The 27179-nt window shown below is 46.1% G+C and overlaps 1 protein-coding gene across 2 annotated transcripts in view; it reads right to left on the reverse strand.

Moving 5' to 3' along the window:
• The window catches only part of GEMIN5 (gem nuclear organelle associated protein 5), a 330369-nt gene that overhangs the window by 23061 nt on the left and 280129 nt on the right, over positions 1-27179 (reverse strand). For both annotated transcript variants that reach the window (XM_069199624.1, XM_069199625.1), the window contains exon 28: positions 6804-6900. In XM_069199624.1, coding sequence (XP_069055725.1) covers positions 6804-6900 — 97 coding nt within the window. The remainder of the gene's footprint in view (positions 1-6803; positions 6901-27179) is intronic.

Raw genomic sequence — 27179 nt, forward strand, 5'->3', positions numbered from 1 at the left:
TGTTGACTTCCTTCAGAAAGTTGTGCAGCAAACAAATTTGCGTGCAGACCAATTTCTGAGGGAGCGCGGAGGCACTCTTGTTTGCAAGAAGCTCCAGAAATCCCAGAGTACTGCATTGCGTTCTAACGAACTGCTCGCAGTCAAGTTCCTAGATAGGCGTGATGTATACGTGCTCACTACAATTCATGATGAGAGCACTTCCCTCTTCATGGTTTGGGGTCAGATGGCCGAAGTCCACAATCCCATCTGTATATTTGATTACAATAAGTACATGGGCGGAGTGGACAAGAACGACCAGGTTTTTCAACCATACAATGCGTGTCGTAAAACTCGCACTTGGTACAATAAACTGTTTACCCACCTGATTCAGATGGCAACATATAATGCGTATGTTGTTTACAGTCAGACAACCACAGGAAGACTCATGATTTTCCTTGACTTCCAGTTGTCTGTAATTGAAAGCCTCACTGCTGTTACAGAAGAAGCAGCAGCCTCCACCTCATATGTTCTGGAGGATGTGACAAGGCTGCAGGAGCGACACTTTGCTGATCGCATTCCTAAAACACCCAAAAAGGATCATCCATGTCGCCGCTGTAAAGTGTGCTAGAAGCGTGGAAAGCAACAGGAGAGTCGGTATTACTGTCCCCAGTGTCCATCAGTGTCCATCGTGGAGAAGTGTGGCACAATGGTTAGAGCGGCAGACCCTGAAGAAGAGATCTGGCTCAAGACCAGGGTTCAAGTCCCGCTTCGGCAGGTCTTGGGCTCAATTTCCCTTGGACCAGATAATTCTCGCCTCGGTGCCGAATCTAATTAATGGGTCCCACTCTGCAACTCTGGGCAATAGCTTGCTTAATCTCCACAACGGCCCCACCAGCGCTTGGATGCCTGGCTTCACCCTGGGGGTGCCCATGAGTGGGCACCTCACAGGGAAAAAAGCCAGGAGGGGTTCCATAGCGGTATGAGTACAGCGCCTTGAGACCCTAACGGGTGAGTAGTGCGCTATACAAGTGCAAAGTTTACAGTTTACATCACAACCAGGCCTCTGTATCCCTACTTGCTTTACGTTGTATCATACTAAAGCAAAGTTCTGGGAAATCGACTGAGGTTGAGCTGCCGTTGGGTAATCCTTTCAGTGGCAGTGCATGGATACCGAACGTCCATGGGACACTGCTTCGTTAGGCAAGGAGCCACAGAATTTTACTTCATCATGGACTTCCTTTTGGACTGCTTGACAGCTAAATCCACCGTCAGAGCGTGGTCGGTGTTCTGTTCAATTAACATGCATTATATTCCCCCTACTGCATATACTAGTGGACAGAACATATGCCACATTGCCCCGGAGTACCCTTTCTTCGCCAGCATGTCTACCTTACTTTCAACGGTAGATATGCTCTCTCAGTTCGAGGAATCACTTTGTACGGCGTACTTGGAAACCCCCAACTTGCTTCCACAAACTTCACTTGGCAATTATACAGGATTAGCCAGGACTCTTATGAGAACAGAGACATGAATGGGTAAGGAAAGCTTATGGTAGGAGTGCCTTCACAGGGTTATTGCACAGGTAGAAGGCAGATAGTTAAGGTAGTACAGATGTACATCATCTACACCTATGGATTCAAACCCATTGGTGCCATCCTAGCACTGAAGGAGAATGACTTGTATAGGTCAGTGTTTGACCTGCTTTTCATGTTCATCCTCCATCAGAACTTAGTAGATGTTCAGTTTGCTGTATAAGTGCATTATAGTCACATCACTGCACATAATGATGGCTGTGACATATGCTACGTTCTCATGGACTCCCCTATGTACCAAACACTACCCTTTTTCATAGCCTATGACCTTCTCTTTAGGGAACATCATGAGAAATCCCCAGCATGTCTCCCTTAGTTTCAAAGGTAGATATGCTCACTCAGTTCGAGGAATCGCTTTGTACGGCATGCTCGGACACCCCCAACTTGCATCCACAAACTGTAAGGAATTGGATTTAGCACAGAGAGTGCGTTAAAGGCGCATGAAAAACATGTCTTCCTGAGCCTCAGGTGGCTGTCACAGGAGTCATTAGTAAAGGTTCGTTACGCATGCAATTGGTAATGTTAAGGAAGAAGGAGGCAGTTACTTGACAGGTGGTAAAATGTAGTCAAACCTATTCCGTTCTGTGGCGTGTGAATGTGATGGGCCCTTGTCTGGCAGCGGTAAGTTAATGTGAGTGCAGTGATTGGTTGGATTGGGCCCATGGCTGGCGATATGAAAGGGTTGTTTGTTGTGCGTGAATGGCGTGTGAATGGACCATAAAGAGGTTGGTGCCTGGATGCGGCATTATGGCCCACCTTCAGAAGGCTTGGTTTCAATATTAAGATACTTTGATAAGTAATCATGCTTTGAAACCATAATTTCTGGAGGTGCTAAAACCAACCAGTGTGAGTGGTGGGTTAACTTTAACAAACTAGTACCAGGGGAGTCCAAGGGTGCAGGACTTGCGTGGCTCTCACCAGTTTTCCTTCATCCAGAATCCCCTTGAAATCACAAAATGTGCTTAAAAACACATTTTCCTTGCATTCCAATGAGCAGAAGTCCAGGGATCTGCAGGGATCCTCAAAATTCCTACCACCCAGTGTTTCCCCACTTGTCCTGATAAAAACACCACCCCGCTTGTGTGCCTGCGCCTAGTGCCTGCTTCAGGAATGAATCACTCCAGGGTTAACAGTAGCCCTCATGCAAGGACTACCATTGACCCTTGTGTGATCCATTCCTGTCACGGGTGCTAGGCCTACCCAAACAAGTGAGGTATCATTTTTATCGGGAGACTTGGGGGAACGCTGGGTGGAAGGAAATTTGTGTCTCCTCTCAGATTCCAGAACTTTCTGTCACCGAAATGTGAGGAAAACATGTTTTTTTAGCCACATTTTGAGGTTTGCAAAGGATTCTGGGTAACAGACCCTGGTCAGAGCCCCACAAGTCACCCCATCTTGCATTCCCCTAGGTCTCTAGTTTTCAAAAATGCACAGGTTTGGTAGGTTTCCCTAGGTGCCGGCTGAGCTAGAGGCCAAAATCTACAGGTAGGCACTTTGCAAAAAACAGCTGTTTTCTGTCAAAAAATGGGATGTGTCCACGTTGTGTTTTGGGGCATTACCTGTCGCGGGCGCTAGGCCTACCCACACAAGTGAGGTATCTTTTTTATTGGGAGACTTGGGGGAACGCTGGGTGGAAGAAATTTGTGGCTCCTCTCATATTCCAGAACTTTCTGTCACCAAAATGTGAGGAAAATGTGTTTTTTTTAGCCACTTTTTGAGGTTTGCAAAGGATTCTGGGTAACAGAACCTGGTCAGAGCCCCACAAGTCACCCCATCTTGGATTCCCCTAGGTCTCTAGTTTTCAAAAATGCACAGGTTTGGTAGGTTTCCATAGGTGCCGGCTGAGCTAGAGGCCAAAATCTACAGGCAGGCACTTTGCAAAAAACAGCTCTGTTTTCTGTAAAAAAATGTGATGTTTCCACGTTGTGTTTTGGGGCATTTCCTGTCGCGTGTGCTAGGCCTACCCACACAAGTGAGGTATCATTTTTATCCGGAGACTTGGGGGAACGCTGGGTGGAAGGAAATTTGTGGCTCCTCTCCGATTCCAGAACTTTCTGTCACTGAAATGTGAGGAAAGTGTTTTTTTGGGCCAAATTTTGAGATTTGCAAGGGATTCTGGGTAACAGAACCTGGTGAGAGCCCTACAAGTCACCCCATCTTGGATTACCCTAGGTATCTAGTTTTCACAAATGACAGGTTTGGTAGGTTTCCCTACGTGCCGGCTGAGCTAGAGGCCAAAATCCACAGCTAGGCACTTTGCAAAAAAACTGGTCTGTTTTCTTTGGGAAAATGTGATGTGTTCATGTTGTGTTTTGGGGCATATCCTGTCACAGGCACTAGGCCTACCCATACACGTGAGGTACCATTTCTAGTGGGAGACTTGGGGGAATGTTGGGTAGAAGGAAATTTGTGGCTCCTCTCAGATTCCAGAACTTTCTGTCCCCTGGAATTCAGAGATGTGCAAATAACCACTGCTTCGCAACACCTTATCTTGTGCCTATTTTGGAAATACAAAGGTTTTCTGGATACCTATTTTTCACTCCTTATACTTCAGCAAATGAATTGCTGTTTACGTGGTATAGAATGAAAACCCATTGCAAGGCGCAGCTCATTTATTAGCTCTGGGTACATAGGGTTCTTGATGAACCTACAAGCCCTATATATCCCCGAAACCAGAAGAGTCCAGCAGATGTAACGTTGTATTGCTTTAACAAATCTGACATCGCAGAAAAAACGTACAGAGTAAAATGTGGAGAAAAATTGCTGTTTTTTTCACCTCAATTTCAACATTTTTTCATTTCAGCTGTTATTTTCTGTAAGAAACCCTTTTAGGATCCACACAAATTACCCTTGCTGAATTCAGAATTTTGTCTACTTTTTAGTAATGTTTAGCGTTCCGGGATCCAGCATTGGTTTCATACCCATTTCTGTCACTAACTGGAAGGAAGCTGAAAGCACAAAAAATAGTTAAAATGGGGTATGTCCCAGTTAAATGTGAACATTGTGTTGAAAAATGTAGTTTTCTGATTCAAGTCTGCCTGTTCCTGAACGCTGGGAAGATGGTGATTTTAGCACCGCAAACCTTTTGTTGATGCCATTTTCAGGGGAAAAAACACAAGCCTTCTTCTGCAGACCTTTTTTCCCTTTTAGTTAAAAAAAAAACAAAAAACTTTTTTTGCTGTATTTTGGCTAATTTCTTGGTCTCCTTCGACGGAACCCACAAACTCTAGGTACCTGTAGAATCCCTAGGATGTTGAAAAAAAAGGACACAAATTTGGTGCGGGTAGCTCATGTGGGCCAAAAGGTATGAGGGCCTAAGCGAGAACTGCCCCAAATAGCCAAAAAACAGGCCTGGCAGCGAAGGGGTTAAAGTTTTTTAAAGGTGTTATTTATTTGTAATGGTGCTCTTACTATAGATAAAGCATGTGGACTTTTAAATAATTCAGAAAATGAAATGAGCTGGTTTAAAATGTTAGATTTGTTTTAGTATGATCATTGAATTTATGATACTCATGCCATCAAAACAGTCATCATGGAATAAAAGAGGTATTTGTTGTAATAATTTTTTTATTGCCTCAAATTTGGAATTAAAACGATAAAGGCTCTGTTGGCCATTCACGGTAATAGCGCCCAGGCAAAGATTTCACCTCATTAGTACCAGTTTAGCAACAAAGTACAGCAATAAGCAACTGCAAGATGACCAGTCAACTTCTGACCTGTTCCTAAAGGCCCTATATAAAAAAATAATTTGTTGGGAGTCCTTAGAGATTGTATTTTGTGAAAGTCTTATGAGCATGATACTCTACACATGACTTTAAATTTTTGCTTTTAATCTTGGTCTTCATCTTCATTACACTGATTAAAATTCTGATGTTTTTTGTTAAGATGAATAACCACTTTTAACCAGTTTTTTTACCTCTTTTTGCACTGGTGTTTGAATTGAAGCATCTTGGACTGTACAGTAAAGTTGACCAGTCACAACAATATGGTCTAGAGCCCCCCTGGTGGGGTGTCCACCAGGCATTGCAGCACCAGCCTGGTGTGGAGCACTTCCCGATGATGATACTAGTCATCCATTGTGATGCTTGAGGGCTCTCGCTCCTGAGACCAGTGGTCCCTTAGATTTTATTGGAACTGTGTACTTTATGTATTTGATTATAGTTTGGGAGATCGTACACTGGACCACATAACCTCCCGGTCCCTCCCCCCGTTTATTTGAACTTCTGAGTAGGGCCTTCCACTGCGGAAGAACACATTGCAACGTTTTTAGTAACTTTTGATCCTTTTGGGCTACAAACCATTTTTGTTCAAAAATGCAGGTTAAGGAGCAAATGATGGATTATGTTGCAAATACAGAAAATCCCTAATTATACGGTAAACGCCACAACCATAGAATAGCATAATTCCAGTTGCCCTGAAATGAGTGCAGTTTCTGGAGCCAGTGCTAGTTAGCAGGAAATAAGACCATGCCAATCATCCTTCAGAAATCTCACAGCCACAACTAAGATGACCGCAGTAAGATTAGTAAAGCATACGTTCTCAGTGTTTTTGTGGCCATCATTTAGCTGAAGATTGTAAGGGTACTGCTAAGCCCCCTGGCTCTGAAAATAATACTCTCTGGGCCTGTACTGTAAGCAGCTTGCCGCATTATCACATGGGGCTCCAAATAAGATTTTCGAGGTGTGTGTATTTTACCCCAACCTTTAGGAAACTGAGAATTAGGAGATTTCTTAGGGAGTAAAAAAAATAACTTGGATTCTTCTTCTGACTTTTTTTTTTTAAATATTGGGATGAAATTTAGAAACATCTGTTTAATTATTACACCATATATATTTTTTAAAGCTTGCATTCTTGGCTGTTAGAAATTCAAACAAATGAAAGAGTACCTTTTCACTGTAAAGCCCTTCCCCACACCAGGCAGCAAAATTAAGAGACAGCTTATCATATGTAACCATTACTGTCTGTTTTTTTCTGTTGTGTGTTATCTATCAGTTTAAATGAAATACAAGGTTTTAGATACAAATGTGTAACTCAGCAAGTGTGGCTGAAATTTAGAGACTGGGAGCGGTCATTACCCCCTCATCTGCCCAACAGAAACGTGTTGGCCATCCTTCATGGTCTCTTTTATCCAGCCGACCACCGCAGCTGCCACTCGAACATCAAGGGGATCTTCCTGTGGCGTTCTGCACAGGGGCCACTCGCTCACAGATCTCTGCACAGATGATCACTCACCGTCACAGACTCTGGAAAGTCTGCCAGCTTCTGCTTGGCTTGTTCCAACTTGTTCATCAGCACTGGTAGGGTCAGTGACTCCTCTTGCTCAGTGTTCCTGCGTGAGGTGAAGAAGAAATACTGAGTTAGGGCCCAGAGATGCGCGGAAAAAGCACAGGCAAGCTGCACCCTGGAGTACAGTGTATAGCGTGCCCATTCATTATGTCACGTTTGGAACCGCATGCAAATGCATACACGCGCACAAAAACACGCAGTGGCATACTACATGAAGGCACAGAACCGGTGGTCGAAGTGGGCGGGATCTGAGGGGCACAACATGACCATACTTTTTTTAATTTAAGAAAAACAGTCCTACTTTTTTGTGAAAAAATGCAGTTAATTCCGATAGTTTAAATGCTTCAGCTGATGTGTAAGTCAGGAGTCTCCTGTGCTGTGAGACCCAGACAGCTAAACAAGCCTTCTTGACAGGATGCCTGCTTCCCTGACTGAAATGTAAATGCGTGCAACTGATCAATCTGCAAATGAAAAGGCTGCTTGGAAGCAGGTATAGGCTTTAATTGATTGAACCACTTGAACCTTCCTGATGAGACAGATTTATTCTTTTTGAGGGGTATTTCAAGCTGAACTGTGAAGTGTGTGGTTTAATGGAGAGTTCTAAATAAATTGTACTTCGTACAGTCTAGAAACACTTTTTAGGTTGAGCCTAGGCAGCAGGCATGCACTGTGTGCAATACATGCTGTATTCACACTATGGGCTTTAACCACGCCAACTACTGCCATTCATTTTTTGTTGAGCTTGTCTTAAATGCTTTCTTTTAATTGGTGTATTTTTCTAAATGTCCCTCCTTTCTGTGCTTAGTTCCCTCCCAGGTGATTTCACTAACTGAACAAGTTTGTTGGCCATCATACTACGTACACGCTTCCTCCAGTTACAGCATTAGCTAGCCCCCTCCTCCCATTCTTAGCACTGCAGCCTTAATGTTCTTTTGGTGTTCCAAAGCACCAGTGAAAACATCGTGTTTCAGGTTTGGTTTGTGATAGCTCTCCCGTGTGCCTCACCCGGTCCGCAGCTTGTTTTGGTTCTGCCTTCATGCAGCCTTTGTAACTGTGATTAGACCAACCCATTATTATTATGTCTGCCTGATTGTGTACTAGAAACGGAGCTGTTCTGCTACAGTGCAGCGCCACTCGCCGGGAAGCTACTCGGACAGCAGACGGAGCAACCAGCAGCTGGGAGAGACACTTAAAAGAAATTGCATTTAACTTTACAATATTTTCACAGCTTTTCATTTTTCTACGTTTCAATACCCGTGCTAGTGGCAGCTACGGGACTGACTCACTTTTTAGAGTACTGCACATCATTCTAAGAAGTGTCTTTTTTCCTTTTTTGTAGTTTGGATCTGCACAGTATAGTAGCAAAAATAAGAGACTTTTTTATCATATGTATCCATTACTCTGTTTTTTCTGTTGCGTGTTACCTGTCAGATTAAATGAAGTCCCCTGAAAATAGTAGCCATGTAAACAATGCAATAAACGTGAAAACATGCAGACGACTATTAAAAAATAAAAAAGTGCTAATTTCAACACACAGCCACGTTTCACTTTAGTGCATTACTGTACTCAGCGGTATTTATTAAAAGTGATAGTTTTCAAACAAGAACCTGGAAAAATTCCTGCCCCTCCGCTGCCTTGACGACAATGCCATTAGTGAACTAAGCAGCAAGCCAGATGTTATACACTGAATAAGATCACAGACCATTAAATCAAACACAAGAGGTTTTTGTACAGCGCATATCCTGAACGCATGTATTTGGAGGTGCTCTCATAGATGATCACAAACTGAATGGAGTCTCAGTTGAATACAATATTTGCCTAGGATCACACAATTTGGTCAAGTGGAGAAGCTAGGACTGATCCCAGGTCGTTTGGTTTTACATTTTGCAATTCAGCAACTTTGTGACTATCTCTTTTTTAACATCAAAGGTTTTTGATTTGTGTTTAATTGGCTTGTGAGGGCAGTGGGTGGGTGAATGAATGAATTAATCAATCAGTACTTTTAGAGTGGGGTTTATCACCCGTGGGGGTCTCAAGGCGCAGTTGTGGGCATGCTGATCACTCGAACAGCCAGGTCTTGAGCTCCTTCCTGAATTGCTTCAGTGATGTGGCCTGTCTGAGGTCGAGGGGGAGAGTATTCCATGTCCGTGCTGCGAGGTAGGAGAAGGATATGCTTCGCCCCGTGCTTTTCCTGATTCTGGGGATGGCGGCGAGATGGAAGGATCGGAGTTGCCAGGTGGAGTGTAGAAGGTCAGGCGGTGGTTGAGGTGGTCTGGTCTGATGTTGTGAAGTGCCTTATAGGTGTGCTTGAAGGTGATGAGTTTGAAGATCGGGAGCCAGTGGAGACCTCTGAGGTGGGTGTTTATGGCTGTGGCGGGGATGTCCAAGATGAGTCTGGCTGCTACATTCTGGATTATCTGTAGCCTTGCTAGTAGCTTCTTTGTGATGCCAGCGTAGAGTGCGCTGCTGTAGTCGAATTTGTTGCTTACCAGAGCGTGGGTAATCGTCCTTCTGGTCTTGGTGGGGATCCACTTGACGGTCGAAGGAGACGCAGGGTGTGGAAGCAGGGTAATAAGACTGCGTTGACTTGACGGGTCATTAAAAGCGTGGAGTCCAGGATGATGCCAGGTTGCGTGCGTGGTCAGTGGGGGCGTTTCTTAGGGCGGCTGGCCACCAGGTGTCATACCAGGCAGAGGGGGTGGAGCCGAGTACGAGGATCTCGGTCTTGTCAGAGTTGAGCCTGAGGCAGCTGGCTTCCATCCAGGCGACGAACTGCACTCATACCATTGTGAAAGTTTCTCTTGGCTGTTGATGTGTCTTCGGTCAGGGAGAGGATCAGTTGGCTATTATCGGCATAGAATGTTTAGTCTGCGCTGTCTGACAATTTTGGCGAGCGGGCCATGTAGATGTTGAAGAGGGTCGGGCTTAGTGAGGATCCCGGGGTACTCCACAGCAGGTTTCTTTGGGCACCAAAGTGTATGGTGGGAGTGTGACTCTAGGTTCTTCCGGACAGGAAGGAACTAATCCATTCCAGTGCTTTGCCACGGACTCCGGCGTCGTGGAGTCTGGTGCAATGGGTGGAGTGGGAGACCGTGTTCAATGTGGCGGAGAGGTCTAGGAGGATGAGGGCGGCTGTGTCACTGTGGAATGTTGTCAGTGGCTGCGAGGAGGGCTGGCTCGGTGCTGTTGATGCTCCGGAAACTGAACTGTGAGGGGTCAGGATGTGGCTTGACTCTAGGAACTCCATCAGTTGCATGTTGATGGTCTTTTCTGTTACCTTGGCTGGGAAGGGGAGCAGGGAGATGGCTCTATAGTTCTTCATCTCCCTTGGGTCAGCGGAGAGCTTCTTTTTGGAGTGGGTTGATCTCTGCATGTTTTCAGTTGGATGAGAAGGTGGTGGTTTTGATGGAATGGTTGATAGTCCGGCAGAGCTCTGGTGCGATGGTAGTGCTGGCCAGGTTGAAGTTGTGATGTGGGCACGGGTGTGAGTGTGCCCCTGAATGGATGGAGTTAATGAGTTTACATGTGTCTTCTGTAGAGATAGGTGTCCGTTGGTTCAGGGTCTGCGGCTTGGGGTCTGTGGTGATGCTTGTGGGCGGTGGGGGAGGGCTATGGTTCTTGAATCCCTTGTATATGTCCTGAATTTTTCGGAGGAAAAAGGTGGTGAGGTTGAACAGGAGGGAAGGGGGGAATGGGGGCGGGGGGATGTCTGAGGAGTCTGATACGGGGTTCATGAATTCCTTGACTATCGAGAATAGTTCATTGCTGTTGATGCGTTCGTTTCAGGGTGAAAGTTAAGGTCTCCGAGTAGGATGTAGTTGGTGGAGGCGAGTGTGTGGGGGGCGATGAGTGTGTGGGGGACGATGAGGTCACAAAGGTTTCGCTGAACTGGGGCTGGGGTCCGGGTGGTCTGTAGATGAGCGTGCCATGAAGGGAGGTGTTCAGATTAGTCTGAATTTAGAAGAGTCAGTGTTTGTGGTGGGAAGCTAGTTCTGCGTTTCGATGGTGGTTGAGAAGCAGAGGGTGTTCCTGTAGACTATGGCAATGCCTTCTCCTGGTCAAATGACTGTCTTTGTGGACAATTTTGTAGCTGTCTGGAATGGCGGTGGCGATGTCAGGGGCCAAGGTGGCAGTGATCCAAGTATCTGTGAGGAAGGCGACATCATGTATGATAGAGTCGAAGAGGTCCCAGACTTCTACAGTGTGTTTGGCGAGGGACCGGGTGTTGAGGAGTACGCACTTAAGATGTTCGTCTTGGCTGTGGACGGGGCGGTGTGGCATGCGGCCACAGGTAAGGGAGCTGTAGTGGCAGGAGAAAGGTCCACAAGTGTTGTTTGGATTGGCTTGGGGCAGGCTGAGGATCTCCTAGGGTTGAGGGCATGCAGAGCTTTGGTGTCATACCGGTGGGTGGTGCAGGAACCAGGGTCTGTGGTGCTGGGGGTGCTCCAAGTGCAGATGGGCTTGCCTTTAGCGCACATTCAAGGGAAGCGAGGGTCCGGTGAGGTGGGAGGATGGGAAAGCGCTTTGTAGGGAGGGGGTGGGCCGTAGGGGCAATAGCGGCAGGGACAGAGCACGGGGGGAAAGAAAGAAGCACAAAAGAGTAGGAAAAAGGTAAAAAGAGACAAGAGAAAAAGATGACAGAAAAGCAAAGAGACACACACGGATAGGTATACATGGCCACTAGGCCAACAGGGACGAGGCAAAGCTGGCTTGGTGTGTAGTGGGTACCTGAGGTACTTACACCTTATATCAGGTCACCCTATTAGTGTAATGTAGACAGTGTCTAGAAGTCAGGCCCTCTAGGGGTAGCTGTGGATGAGCAGCCAAGGCTTATCTAGGAGAAATGCAAAGCTCATGCAATACTACTGTAGTCACACAGCACTTACACACATGAAAGAAAACAGTGTTACAAAAATAAAGGCACTTTATTTTAGTGACAATACCAAAAAGTACTAGCAACAACCCTCCAATAGGAGGTAAGTAATACACTAGATATATACACTAGCAATCAGCACTAGACATAGAAAGTGATAGAAAACAGTGCAAATGCACGTAAATAATAGTGACCCTAGGGGGGGCCCAAACCATTTACTAAAAAAATGGAATGCAATCACAGGACCCCCACCTAGGTAAGTGGAATGTGTAGATGGGAGCTGGGGGTACTAGAAAACCCCAAAGGTAAGTACCAGAGTGCCCCCTAGCGACCAGGAGGAAAGGAGTAAATTACTAGATTTTAGGCAAACTATCCAGAAGAAGAAAATGCAACACCCAGACTGCAAGAAACCCGCTGTAGATTCCTGAAGAGGAAGACCTGTGGAAGATGGGGACCAAGTCCAGAAGTCACAGAAGAGTCCATGATGAGTAGGAGCTATTACCCACCCAGCAGTGGATGCAGGAGTTGGTCAACAGTAGGACGAAGACGGTCAGGAAAGCAGACATGGTGCAGGTGAAGAGTTCCTGGAAGATGCAGTCGACGTCCCACGCCAGATGGATGATTGCAGTTGGTCAGTGGCGAGGAAAATACACCAACAAACCTTGATAAGGGCAGAAGTCGAGTTGAAGCAAAAGTGGAGCTGCCTGGACTAGCAAGGTCCACGGTCCAGGAGGACTCAACCCACGGGGGACCATCGGCAAGGCAGAGAGTCTAAAGAAGAAGAGGCAGCCCCCTCAGGAGATGCACTGGTCTAGGCACCAGGAGACACAGAGCACTACTGGAGAAGGGTCCCATGCCGCAGGAGAAGTAAGCAGAGGGCTGTGCGTCGCAGGAAGGATGGCTGGGGTCTGGGGCTACACAAAGACTGAAGATACTTTGGTGAAGATGCAAACAAGCCTTGGCAGCTGCAAGAGACGCAGTGCATGGAGTAATGTCCTGCATTGGAAGCTGGCAGAGAAGACCAAGACTACTCCGGACCACCACCCGTGATGCAGGATCCACGCAGAAGCTGGAAGGAGCCATGGAAACAATGTTGCAAGCAAAGTCTTCGTCATGAATGCAGATTGTCTGATCCTGCAGGGGCCAGTCGCGGTTCCAGTGGCTAGAAGTCGAAATAGAATTTGCAGAGGGATCCTGCTGGATTCTTGCAAGCTGCTTCTGAGAACCCACCCAAGAGAGACCATAAATAGCCATGAAAGGGGGATTTGTCACCTAGCCAGTAGACCACCTATCAGGAGGGGGCTCTGATGTCACCTGCTTGACCTGGCCACTCAGATGTTCTCAGAGGTCCCGGCCAACCTTGGATTCAAGATGGCAGAACCCAGGGACCCTGTGGAGGAGCCCTAGTCACCACCCGTGGCGGGGGATGGACAGGGGAGTGGTCACTTCCCTTTCCATTGTCCAGTTTCATGCCAGAGCAGGGACTGGAGGTCCCTGAACCAGTGCAGACTGGTTTATGCACAGAGGGCACCAAGTGTGCCCATCAAAGCATACCAGTGGCTTGGAGAGGCGACCCCTCCCGAGCAATGTAATACCTATTTCCAAAGGGAGCGGGTATTACCCCCTCTTCCAAAGGAAATCCTTTGTTCTGCCTTACTGGTCTTGAGCTGTTCCAGCAGCAGGAGGGGAGAAACCTGTCTGAGGAGTGGCAGTAGACTGGGATGCCCGGAAAACCCCAGAAGGTGGGTTGGAGCAATGGTAGGGGTCCTCTAAGGAGCTCCCAGAGTGCACAGGATCATACTTCCAATACTGGCAACAGTATTTGGTATGATTTTGACATGTTTGATACAAACCTTCCAAGGTTCGGAGTTAGCATTATGTAGCTGGACATAGGTAGTGAGCTATGTCCAGTACACACATAAATGGGGACCACGCACTCACGAAGGCCATGAAAATTGCACTGGAGTTTGTAGGGGCACCTCTGCTAGTGCAGGGGTGCCCTCACAAACAGGAACTTGCACCGTGCCCTCTGGGTTGGGGGGGCTGCCATAGGGGTGACTTACAGTGACCTGGTGCAGTGACCTGTAGTGAAAAAGGGTGCACGCACTCTTTCCCGCAGGCTGCAATGGCAGGCCTGCAGAACACTTTGCATGGGCTCCCCATGAGTGGCATAATACATGCTGCTGCCCATGGGGATTCCCTGGTACCCCAATGATCTGGGTACCTGGGTACCATACACTAGGGACTTACATGGGGGCACCAGTATGCCAAATGTGGGGTGAAAACTAACTAAGTTACCAAGTTAGAAGGGAGATAGCATAATCATTGGGGTCCTGGTTAGCAGATTTCCAGTGAACATAGTAAAAAACACTGACAACAGGCAGAAAATGGGGGTAACCATGACAAGAAATAGGGTACTTTCCTATACTAATTGCCTTGCCTAAAATATGGTTATAACTAATGATACAATCATTGCTGGACTGTTAATCTAGTTAATCCATGTAAGTTTTTGAAACGTATTTTATTTTTGTGTCTAATACATGGGTTCTGCAGTCCCTGTATAAAAACCTGCCTCTAATTTCTTTATAATTGGCGATTTGCGATGCACAACTATAAAAAACATGAACAGGTCCCCAACTGCACTACCTTTCTGACCAGAGCTAGCAGCTGATGGGAAAGGCTGGTCAGGAAACAAAGCATAATTAAAGCAGCTGTTTAAAGAACAAAAAGTAAACATGGCTTTTTTTCTGCTCTCTTTTTCTAGCTATTCATTTACAAGAGGAAAGGAGATATTTATGTCAAAAGGGTATATTTTGCACTACTTGTGTAATTATAAAAATGTAGAATCTTCATGTATGTTTCTACTGCACCATTGTTAAGGAAAAAAAAAAAAAGACTTGCGCCAAAGTGCTTCTATCTAACAGCTTTTTTACACGTTTAATTTTGCACTAGAGATTCTATTTTTAATGTTTGCAAACATGGTCTCCCTTTCAAGTGAAATACGTATGCACCAAGGATTTAAGTGGTTTAAAGCAAAGGTGGTGGTGTGATCATGTATTATAATGAATAAAGTACCCCTGCCCAGGCCTTGAAAATTCTACTCGCTATGGCGAGTCATTTTATCAGGTTGAGCTATTTTTAGGACCTACTCACCCCTTTTGGCAATTATACAAAGTAGTGTTCTGTTCAGTCATAAACTGAAAAGGCCTTTAAATCTAATTCTTGTCACATTTGTTCTATGTTTAGAGGCAGAGGTCAAAAGTCAGTTTGTCTTAAATTAATTTTCCTTCTGGCTGCAGAGCTCCAGGATTTTGTCAGTTTTTTTTTCTAACACACAACATTTAAATAGCTAAGTCAGCTGTACAAACATTTCAAATTATATTTCAGTAGTTGTGAAAGCCCATTGTTTGTACCTGTGTGAGGTAAAAAATATAATAGGATGAAAACAAATCAGAACACTTTACATGGTGATGTGCAAAGAATAAATATGTTCTCTGACATCCAATTTTCACAGATGTGGTAATACGTTATATAGTTTTAACAGTAACGCTGCAAGTTAGTTGGAAGGTTTTTGGACATTTCTTGGAAATGTTCTATCTGTGAATGACAGTATGTGAACACATCATGCTTTAGTAATATATTTATTAAAAGGGGGTGTTTAAACATAAACCCTTCTGCCCTGGTAGCAATGTTATTAGTAAACTAAGAGGCAAGTAATGGATAGTGTGCCCCCATATGTAGGCTAGATCCTTCTTATAGATGGAGCAAACGTTTAGTTCATTTAATCAAAAAAGTTTTTTTGTACAGCAGAAATGCTGAGCTCACATATTTGAAGGTACACTGTGAGAATGAAGAAAAAGGAGACTGTAAACTAAAATATTTTCCTAGGATGACACAATGAGACCCGTTTATAAGTCAAGTACATTACAGTTATGGTCAAGTAGATTATTCAAGTTAGTCGACATGCAAGTCTAGTAACCTTTTTATGATTTTTCGAGGCCTGCCCGCCGTACATAAGTATATTGGAAGTCACTTTGGAGTTCCATAACTTTCTAAAGGAACTCTCGTGACTTGCAATAGCCTTAAAATGTACAGAAGAGCGTACATTATCCCATATATTAAAATATATATATTAGAGAACACAGTACATAGTAAATGTCTCGAAAGGGACTAACCATCAGAAAGACATCAAGAACTGTGTAAGTAGATAACAATTTTATTTCCCATAGCCGCATAGCAGCAGATGTGTCTAGTTCTTTGTATGCGTGGTTCCGTCCCAGGTTGTCAGTCTTGCTAGTTCAGGTAGGGTGGGTTTGGGTTAAAGGTACCAGGTGGTGTGCACAGGAGTTTTGCGTGCTTCCGATATGTTTAGATCGCTGATGCTACTTAGATGTCATGTCTCTAAGGAGGTGTGTCTGGATGTCTTGGCTACTAGGGTGCATGGCACTTCAATCTCAGCAGAGGCCCATTTGATCACACCTGACTTGCATTTCACTAACAGTGTTGGCTTTTAGAATTTTAAGTCAATAGACATTCTATGTTTTCCCATAAACACTGTCAGGTCAACAAATTTGCTCCTGTACAGGAGACTGCAACAAGTGTCCCATCAGTGACATGTTAATCTGTAGCACTACTGCTCTCCAATTCTCAGCTAGGACAGGACAGTTCCACACCATATGAGAAGGCGTGTCAGCTGACTAACGACTGGGGCCGTTTCCAAAAAAGTTCTAGAATAGTCAGTGGAGTTTCCCTGGTGTGAGGTAAGTGAGACTGAGGTTTCATCATATCAATCTCAATCTTATTTCTTGAGATGCAGGACACTTGTTCCATCATCCTGTCCCATTCTTTGTCCTCCAATTCCCTGTCTACATCAGATTTCCATTTTATTGGCAACGCTGTCAGTCATCTTCCTCAGGTGTTAATTAACCAGCTATTCATGTTTAATATCATATGTGTGGAGTCACATATCTGTACAGTCTGTAGTTCTATGTTCATCAGTCATTCTATAGTGCCCAGTTTCTTTACCATGTATATCAGTCTCCTGTGTGTGAGAAATTGGCCCGGAGATAGTCCACTCATCTTGTGTTTCTTAGAATGCTCTGAGAGTGCCAGATAGAACAAGACACCTACCATCTCCAGTGGGCTACTCTCCCACAAGGATATGTCTATGTTAGACACTTGGGTTTTCAAGGGGTTCTCAAGGCATGTTAGGGTTATCTTGAGGCATAAGCTCGGACTATATCAACTGAAGAGATTTGCACAGTAGTATTTGGTAGTAGCAATCAGATTTGGTATCAGTTGTTTCCCTCAATTACAGCTGATGAACAACAAAGTATTTTGGTGCAAAACTGTCATGAGCAGGACAGTCTCCACTGTTGAGGTGTGGACCTATTTAGCGACATACTGCAGCTGGGTTAGGAGACAAATGATGTTGTGTGGTGCACCTAATCCTCCCTTTGAGAGTGTGAATCTCCGTGTGATACTCAGTGCAGTGCCATGTCTCCTATCTCTCCAAATGAGTGAAGTATGGCATCCAGTACTCTGAACACTGGCATAGTTTGGGCAGGCCTGCAAAATAATATTGGAGGTGAGGCAATATTACCATTTTGAATAATGCGATTGTAACAAGTACTGCCAGGGTCAGCCTTTCCCAGGATCACAGTGAGTTCTTGTCACCTCATGGCTCTGTAAATGCTTCCCCTTAATAATTCAGTATCTGTGTGATTGAGATGGATTCCCAGAAAAATGTTGTATTTTACAATATTATACGAGGTTGTACATATGTCTCGTCTACAAGTTGAGCGAAACGATGAATCTCAAATAGACAAGACTTATCGCAAATGATTTTAAGGTCAGTTATTTTGCCAAATCCGTTTTGCCATTATATCACTCATCTGGTACTTTCGGTTTCTAATATGCAACAGTAGGTCATCCACGTGCAGGGATACTCTGTGGCAGCCTCCGGTCCATATTGTAACCTATATACCTTGAAGTTGCAAACTGTATAGCTCAAAGAAAGCATACCCCCCCCGCCTTCTAGTGTTGGGCCTGAAAATTACAATTGTTTTCCTCAAAGAAGCTTAGAGGTTTAAGATGCTGAGAGATGGTCAGTGACCCCCCTCTTAAATTGTTTCTCACTCAGCGGGTGAAAGAGGAGTGTACAGCGTAGTAACTATGTGCCCTGTGATTTGTGCTTAAAAATGCATGTATATTTATTATAGTAAACGTGCTATCACTGCCCAGGACTTGAGAAGAGATTGGGTGCACGTAAATCTACAGCACTATGAACTACGAATAGGTGCTTACAGTGCAATGAACATTTCCTGTTCGCATCGAATATAAAGCAGCTTACTCCTTGTGCTGGCTACGAGGCAGACGATGCGAATGTGTGAAACAGTATTCTCAAGTAGTTCATTGGTTCTTCTGAAGGTTTAGTCCTAGCAAAGTAATACATAAGTGTTCTCTTAACATCTCAGGTATGTAACGCTCAATAGTCTTTAAAAAAAAAAAAAAATCAACAAAAAAAAATCTGTGTTTTAGCAAAAAAAAAAAAAAAAAAAAAACAGTCATGTGCCCCAAAACATCTCACTTAATACAGTATTAGTAGCTAATAATATGGAATTCAGTGTAGTTTATAATACAGAATTCAGTTCTTTAAAACGTCTAGTGTACAATTGTAGATAGAATGGCAAACATATACAACTCGAGATATATATGAATATCATAATTTATATATTTTAGATATTCGGGAGGACAACTGTGTTAGCGCACAGACTCTATAAGAAACAACAAAGTCAATGGCAGGGAGTCAGACTGTTTCTGTGGTGGGGTTGTAGGTGCACGTGTAGGAAGAATATACAGATGGCAGGGTCGAAGGACGGGATCTACTCCGATGGGCCTGCAACATACATGAGAGGAGGTAGATCGGGGGTTATGTAAGTATTATCTGTGGCCACGGAAACCTAGCAGTGGTCTATGGTGGTCGCGTATGAGACTTGGCTTCCACCATTTCCAAATATTGGTGCCAATCAGGGGGTGTAGTTGGCACTCGGCGGCCCAGCCCACCTTTTTACAGTGCATGTTCTGCTATGATACCAGTGCAATGAAGTCTGAGAGAGACAGTCAAATAGGGGGCGGCACAGGCGACTTCCAGCACATGGGCTATTCTTTTAGCCAGCATGTAGGCAAGGTCTATAAATCTATTGACTAGCTTGTGCACAGCCGTGCAAGAGTTGATGTCTAACTGGTAATGTATGCCTTGTCTCCTTAGGGGAAATAACTGAGGCTTCAGGAATTAATTCCACAACTTCGTCCCAGTAGGGGATAAAAGTTGGGGACAGTACCACACCTTGTGTGTGTAGTCCAGAGGAGCAGTGCGGCAGCGAGGGCAAACATCAGTGACTCCTGGGTACATTCGCGCCAGGAGATCAGGTGTAAGGTATGTGTGATGCAAATAAGCGCAGTGTGTATACTTCAGCCTTGCGTTCGTAGAGATCAGGTTAGAGTGACATCTGCGAATACTTTAGCGGGCAAGAGTAGCTGGAGGGCGGAATAGAAATACAACAATCTAGGGAGGATTAACATGCTAGAAATAGCCACCCTGTATGTTGGTGAGAGTGGTAGAGAGGACTCGCTCTTGTAAGGGTCCTGCCGCTATCAGATCGATGTCCGAAAGAGATATTCTGACCCCCAGGTATTTAATAGAAGTGTAGGATCAGGTAAGAGGGGTGCATGGGAGCTCTCTTTGATGGGTTTCTGTAAGTGGCGTCAGTGGGAACAATTGTGACTTGTCCCAGTTCACCTTCAAACCGGAGGTCATGCCAAATTGCAGCAATAATGCCATGATGTAGGGAAGCACTGTGGCATAGTCTCGCAGATAAACTAAGGCATTATCTGCATACAATGAGGTTATATGCCAATTTACCTCGGCTCGAATCCCCCATTCAGACACGCGTATCTGAAGCTCCGAGGCAAGGTGCTCCATTGCGAGCGCAAAGATCATCGGCGATAAGGGGCAGCCCTGCAGAGTGCCGCATCCTATAGTGAAAGAATCAGAGATGACATGACCGGTCCTCACCCGAGCTAAATACATATTGAAAGGAGGGACAATCCTTTCAAGGAACTTGGGTCCTATCCCAAGTCTCAGAAGAACCTCCTTCAGGTACTCCCATTCCCAGTGTGTCAAACAGCTTCTCTATATCCAGCGATGCAAACCAGGGGCTGACGCCCGATGAGCTCACCCAATTCATCAGCATGAACATATGGCATATGTTTAGAAGTGTGTTTCTTCCGGATATAAACCTGTTTTGATCCAAGTGTACTACTGATTGGGCTATGGGGACCAGTCAATTAGCTAGTATCTTACCCAGGATCTCGTAGTCAGTATTCTATAATGAGGAGTAGGTAAGACCCCATTTTTAGGGTGTCTCTGTCTGGCTTCTGCAATATCAGCATGGCCTCTCGGAGGGAGGCCAGAAGCACACCTGTGACAAAGGTGGAATTATACACCTTTAGTAAGTGCAGGACAAATTTGGACTGAAAAGCGGCGTAAAACTCCACGGACCAAGCATCCATTCCTGGGTTTTTGCCACAAGCCATTTGTTAATTTGCTTCCGTGACCTCTGTTACTGACAAGGGGGCTTCAAAGTGTGTCTGCTGGGATGCCTGAAGCTGAGGAAAGAGCACTGTGTCTAGAAACGTAGTAATCTGGACCTTATCAATGAGAAGTGGGGTGTGTAGAGTTTGACCTAATAGGAGCGCAAAGCAGTGTTGATGGCCTCTTGTGTGTTGAGTATGGCAGTATACATCTTGAATGGCAGTGATGGGTAACTTGGGGGAGTCTGAGCGCAGCAGCCGGCTAAGATGTCCTGCCTTATCTCCTTCTGCATGTTTCCTGGCCTGATATTCCCAGTAGTCAATTCTACTCAGTCGCGCCAATGCATTTGTATGTGCAAGTCTGGCTTGTGCCAGGGGGCAGCCACTGTCTGGTCACTTGGGACCAATCGTTCAAGTCTACAGGTCTCTAATTCCAACATGTGTAATTCCCTGTGCAGTGTCGTACGGAAGCCAAAGACTGTTTTGGCTGAGTGTCCCGGCAGTAGCACTTTAAAAACAGGTTTAAAGTGGTACTGGATAACAGGTCTGAACGCTGTGCCCTAGTTATCAGTGAAGTATGAGTTTAGATAGGTGTTGCCAAAGGTTTCATCGTGCAAGGCGTCAGTATGGAGGCACCAGGTAGGTAATCAGGTCCACGGTCCCAGATCAGTTGGAGCTGTAACAGGCAGTGGTCTGAGGTGGTGCAACCTAAATATTCAGCTCAGATAACTCTTGTAAGGGTTTCTGAGCTTCAGTAGGCAAGATCAATCCTTGTATGTACATCGTACATTCCAGAGTAGAAAGAGTACTCTTGGAGTAGGGGATGAAGGTTGCGCCATGCACCTACTACTTGCGTAAGTGAGGCCTAGCGCATGAGGTTTTGGGTAAGTGCCACTGAGTGCGCCCCCAGCACCGGTGGGTGGGAACGGGCACAGTCGAGGTCTTGGACACAATTAAAATCTCCCCCATAGCTACAGGGTGCTAGTACATTATGGATCAATGCTGGGTAAGTGATTGGAAGAAAGATGCTTGATTGGTATTAGTGGCATATAATATAATAATGGTCAGGGGGAGCCCAACTAGGATCCCTTCCAGGACTGCATATCTACTGTCCTGACCAACCCTGGTGTGTACTACCTCAAATGGTGTACACGATGCCACTCAAATCAGCCAGCATCTATCGTATAGGAGTATGTGGTTCCCACTAGTGTGCCACACCAGTGCCTGCATGTGCCTTTTAGGTCTGGGGCCATTAGATGAGTCTCCTAGAGGAGAGCAATATGAATCTTTCATCTAAGCAGGTATTGGTGTACACTGTAGCATTTTGTATAAGTGGCCAATCCCCTTACACTCCAAGTTTTAACATACATAGGGCCTGATTCTAACTTTGGAGGACGGTGTTAAACCGTCCCAAAAGTGGCGGATATACCACCTACCGTATTACAAGTTCCATAGGATATAATGGACTCGTAATACGGTAGGTGGTATATCCGCCACTTTTGGGACGGTTTAACACCGTCCTCCAAAGTTAGAATCAGGCCCATAGTGTCCCCATTCCAATGTGAGTTGTGTCCATGTAGTGACAGTTATACGACCTAACTTTACAACCAACCATCCACCCCCCAGCCCTGTCTACCCATCCCCACTCACTTCCCCACCCAGTGGATCACATACCATTCCTGTAACCATTCCTATAACATATTAAGCAAAAAAACAGTGAAAAAAGAGGGAACATCTCAGCTAAATGAGCTTATACCCAACTTTGAACACCCCGTCCCAGTCCAGCGCACCAATGGGTGTCAAGCCAGCAACACTTAATCAGTCAAAACTGTGACACCAGGTTAGAGTAGGGCAGTGTCTACAGGGTAGAATCTTCACTGGTTTATGGTGCTAGGTCACCACTCCCATCATCTCCCGCCACTCAGGTTGAAAGCAAAGTAGAATAATAAGTGAAAGGGACCAATGAGATCATATCACCTTCACCGCCATCTGCAGAGTGACCAGTGAGCCACCCTCTAGTATAGTATCCATCAGAGTCTGTGGAACATCTAGCATCGCAACACTAGGGCAGCCAGCTTCTGATTCTTGAGGGGAAGGGGTAGACACTCTCTGTTCCACTTCAGCAACCACCTTAGTTAGTTTGGCAGCCTATTCCCTCGAGGGGCCCACTGGGGGTGTGTGACCTGCGAGGGCGGCAGCGCCTGTGCACCTGCCAGTGGGCAGCGTGATCCAAAGTGGTTATGCTTCTACCTTCCAGCCAAGTCCATGCCTCCTTAGGGGTTGCACTGAAGGTGACATTTGTTTCTCTGCATAATCCTAAGTGTGGCTGGGAATTGTAAGGCATATTCAATATCATGGTCACGGAGGCATTGTTTTACCACAAGAAAGGAGGACCTTCGTTGCTGTACTTCCATGGTATAGTCAGGGTAAATATTTACTTGTGTTTGTTCCACAGTCCATGGGACCTCGTCCGAGTGACCTGCAGGATATGATCCCTGTCTCTACAATTGAAAAGGAGAGCAGACATGGGTCTGGGAGTGGGCATCTGATGGGGGGAGGAGGGGTGCACTCTGCCCGGGACCCTATGGGCTCGTTCCATAGACAAAAAGGTGGAGTGCTTGCCCTGCAGGATGGTCGTCGAGAACCATTCTTTGAGGCAGAGTTCCATGCTAGGACCTTCGATTTTTTCAGGGAGGTCCACTATTCGTACATTATTGCACCGCAACCTGCCTTCTTGATCATCTGTTTGCTTCCTAAGGTAGGCCACTTCCTCTTGCAGGGCTTTGATGTGTGTAGTGGTGTTGGAGACTGTCGACCTGATGGAGGATAGGCTAGATTCAGCATTCTTGATTCACTCTTTCAGCTTTTTGTGGTCTTCCCTTTGTAGCCCAATGTCTATCTTGAGGGCATCTATCTTTGGTTCAAATGTGGTTTTAATGTACAACACAGCTGCCAGGATCTCATCGAATCTACTCGAGTGGGCAGCCAACGTACTCTCAAGTGACTCTCCTGCCGGGTATTGCAAACTTTTGTCCCTCCTGATGTGTCAGGAGCCATCAGCGGGGCCCTGTTCTGTTTCATGCGGCCCATGATGGTGGCTGTTGTGTTTACTCGGCACAAGATAAGTGGGCGGGACATCCCCAGATGTCTGCGGAGTATGTTTGTCAAGGAGAGGAGGCCCCTAGTCCCTTTTAGGGCATGTGGTTTCATGCAGGCTTTCGAGGGGCAGTCTCCATATAATCTAACGTCTCAGCAAGCTTGAGCAGTACAATTATGGCCCCTATAAATCTATTTTTGGTGGTCCCATCTGTGTCCCAGCAAAATGGATACCAAGCAATTTATGGGGTCAGTTCAGTAGAGAGGGAGTGAAGCAGTTCAATGATGGGTCTTCACCCAGCAGAGTGGATTTAGTAATGAATAGGGAGGAAAACAGATTAAGGGCCCAGTACCCCAGCACCTAAAGTGTTTGTCGGTGGCAGCTTCCCTCTGGGTGAGTATCGGTGCATGCCCATAATATTCATGTGGGCGAAAGGTTTGAGGCTGTAAAATTCTACATACATTAGTGGATCACCTTAGTCCCGGCGCAGGGAGGAAGGCCCTTCTCACCACTCCACGTTCAGTCTTCCAAGGCGATGCACGGAGCCGGAGCACATCAAGGCAGAATGGGGAGGGGGGAGGAGAGCAGGCCCTCCAGGAGTGCAGCACAGCATTCAGATGTTTCTGGGGGAAGGGCATGAGTTGCAGCCCTGCCGTGGCAGGAGCCACAATCTTCTCATTTTCAGTGCAGCCCTGAAATGACAGGCAGATGCAGGAGTCTTATAGGGAATGTGGCCGCCCTCTTGTTCGGTCTTCCTCAGCAGGATTAGGGCCTGAATGCCGCTGCCCGGGAGCTCCTGCCCAGCACATCAAGGCGCAGGTGCAAGGGCACGACACACTAAGGCCATGCCAGCCATCCCTCTAGAGCCTCACAAAGGGCCGTCATGTATGGCTGCCGGTGGTTCCCTGGTTGCATTGTCTCTGATCCTGCAGAGGAAGGGGATTCTGTGAATATGAAGATAACAAAACTACCAAACATCTGGGGAAGACCTGTAGGGCTGTAGTGACCCAGAAGGGTAGCACTGTGAACATGTCATGTCCACTTACCATGAAGAGGGTGGAAATATGCATCTTTGGGACCTAACACAGTCATGCAGTCCCCCTGTCAAAGTAATGGGATGATACCTTGCAGAGTGGTCATATGGAAATGTTCAAACAGGATGGATCAATTGAGAGACCTCAGAACTAGTATGATGCAGAGCAATGCGTCCTCCTTTGCAGTGAGGAAGTATAGCGAGTAGACTTTTTCTCCTGGCAATATAAGGGGATTGGGTGTATAGCACCTTTATGGAGCAAGGCCTTTTCTTGTAATAGGACGAGACTGTCTCGCCTGAGGCTGTGGCATCTGGTGGTATGTTGGGTAGGCTGGTATGAAATGTGTGGCAGTAGCTCAACTGGACTACTCACAGGACCCACTGATTTGATCTGATTTCCATCCAGTGAAGTTGGAAAAACCGGATATCTTCCTCCCCAAAAGGTGTTGAATGACAAGGAGGGATGGATGGAGTGCCTGTGCTTAGCTAAAAAGGCTCCCTTGTCAGAGTCACCTCTTCTTCTGCCATTACCACAGTCCATCCTATAACCCGCCCTGTAAGTAACCCCTGCTTGCATGGGGGTCGTGGAAAACCTGCTGCTGCTGTTGGTGCAACAATGCCTAAGTGCTTGATTTGGTGGTGCTGTCTTAATGCTCCCTCTTGCCTGGCCTACAAAAGGATCCCTGTGGGAACAAAGGACTGAAGGGCATCCAAGAACATAGCGATCTCAGTGTCTTTCTTAATCTTCCCTAACATCTAGTTGACTTAGGGGCATAAATAGACGTTCCCTATCAAATGGGACATTGAGAAGATGTTGCTGCACTTGTGGCTTAGAACCAGAAAAGTGGAGCCATGCATGCCGGTAGAGGAGAACACTAGTGTTGACACTTCAGGATGCTGTGACAGCTGCATCTAGCACCTGAATGTCACGCTGGAGACGGCTTTCCCCTCCTCGACCAAGTCCTGACCCCTCTTTCAATAGGCCTCTAGAATATTTTGTATGATGGTCTCCCAGTGATACCTATCGTAGCAAGACAGCAAACCCACAGAGAAGGTTATTTGCTACTGGCTAGTTGCCCCTACAGGGGCTCCCTCCCCCACAGTATCAAGACACTTGCTTTCCTTGTCGAGGGGAGCATCCCCAATTGACTTAGACACCCGCTCCTTCCTGTATGGACTCGGGAGGGAAGAGGGGCTTGCCCTCTATATACTGATGGCCACTGGAAGACACATTGAATTTCCTTTCCAGCCTGGGTATAACTCCCTTTACCCTAATTGGTTCATCAAAATTCTCTGGAGCTATTTTAAGCATCAGTAGAAATTAGTCTTAGTCTTAGTGCTTAGTCTTTAGAAATAGCACTGTATGCTTACTCTTGAAAGGTTTTCCATGAGGAAGTCATCCTACTCTACTTCAGTGTACATTTTCACTTTATGGTGAGAATCCGCCCTCTGAATCACTGTATTATACGTAGTAGTATGATTGAGAGGATGATGAATGCTTTATGGGATAAGGCTCTAGGTCTGCATGATCTGGTGGGCCGACATTGTAGTCACAGCACTGCCCTGCTTCTTCCTCGACAGGATCGTCATACGTGTCTCCTTCCCCATGGTAGCTGCTGGTGTCAAAATATAATTGGGCTGACACCTCTGGAAATTGTGGAGCAGGCGGAGGTGGTGGAGAATGTGTGTGTGGAGGAAGAGGTAGTGGAGGAGATTGGTTAGGCGAAGGCAGCAACAGTACAAGGCTTGTGCCCTTTTTCTTTGTGTCTTTTCAGTGCCGGACGCAGATGTACCGCACAGGCAAAATCTTCCTCAAAGGTGAGCCTTTGCTGTTTGGGAATCCAGTCATTGCAGAGCGTTCAGCCTCCTGGCACAGGGTTCACGACCCCACCTCGCCTTGTTTGTTACAAAACCACATGGTGGTTGTGTTGTCTGAACACCTGAACTATCCTTCCTTTGAAAAACAAACTAATGTGAAGATGGAGACCAGAGTCCTTTCATATCCACCCCTTCCAGATGGCTGCCTCAATCGAGGAGTGATGCATCTATTAGAGGTGAGAGCTCTGGGTGGGGAAGGGAGAGGGGGGGTCTGCAGCTGACCCAGTCGTGGTTTGTCAGCCACCACACTGCAGATCTTTCACAGTTCCCTCCGATATCTAAGACAGGTCAGAAAGATTCCCCTGATGCCGTGCCCACTGGGATTTCAGATTCCACTACAGAGCCTGCCTATGCCATCAGGCATGTTTTACCTTTACCAGCAAGATACTGGAGCTCATGAGACCCAGCAGTCTTAGAGTCTCACCAAAATCCAGGCTAGAAAGTGAAACATCAGAATCATAGCCTGAATATCCCGGACTCGCTGCTCCGGCAGATTGGCATGGAATTGCACTCTGTCCAGGATGGCTTCAAAGAAATGGAGCATCTGAAAGAGGGGTCAGGTGTAACTTTGGCATGTTGACAGTGAATCCTAGCAAATGCAGGTGGTTTGTTATAGTCTGGAGGTGGATGACGACTGCCTGGGACGAGTTGGCGCTGAGAAGCCAGTCACTGAGGTAGGGAAAGACTGGAACCATGACCTCTGCACATGTGCTGCCACCACCTGTGAAAGGAGGCCTCTTTTTGCATGGTTAGCCCCCACTTTTTGTCTGATGTTGATGTGTTCTAGAAGCTGGTAGTTCCCAGGGCCTCTGCTAACCAGGTTCCCTGGGCCAGAGCTCTTTCCCT

The sequence above is a fragment of the Pleurodeles waltl genome, chromosome 7, assembly GCF_031143425.1.
Source record: "Pleurodeles waltl isolate 20211129_DDA chromosome 7, aPleWal1.hap1.20221129, whole genome shotgun sequence".
Lineage (NCBI taxonomy): Eukaryota > Metazoa > Chordata > Amphibia > Caudata > Salamandridae > Pleurodeles > Pleurodeles waltl.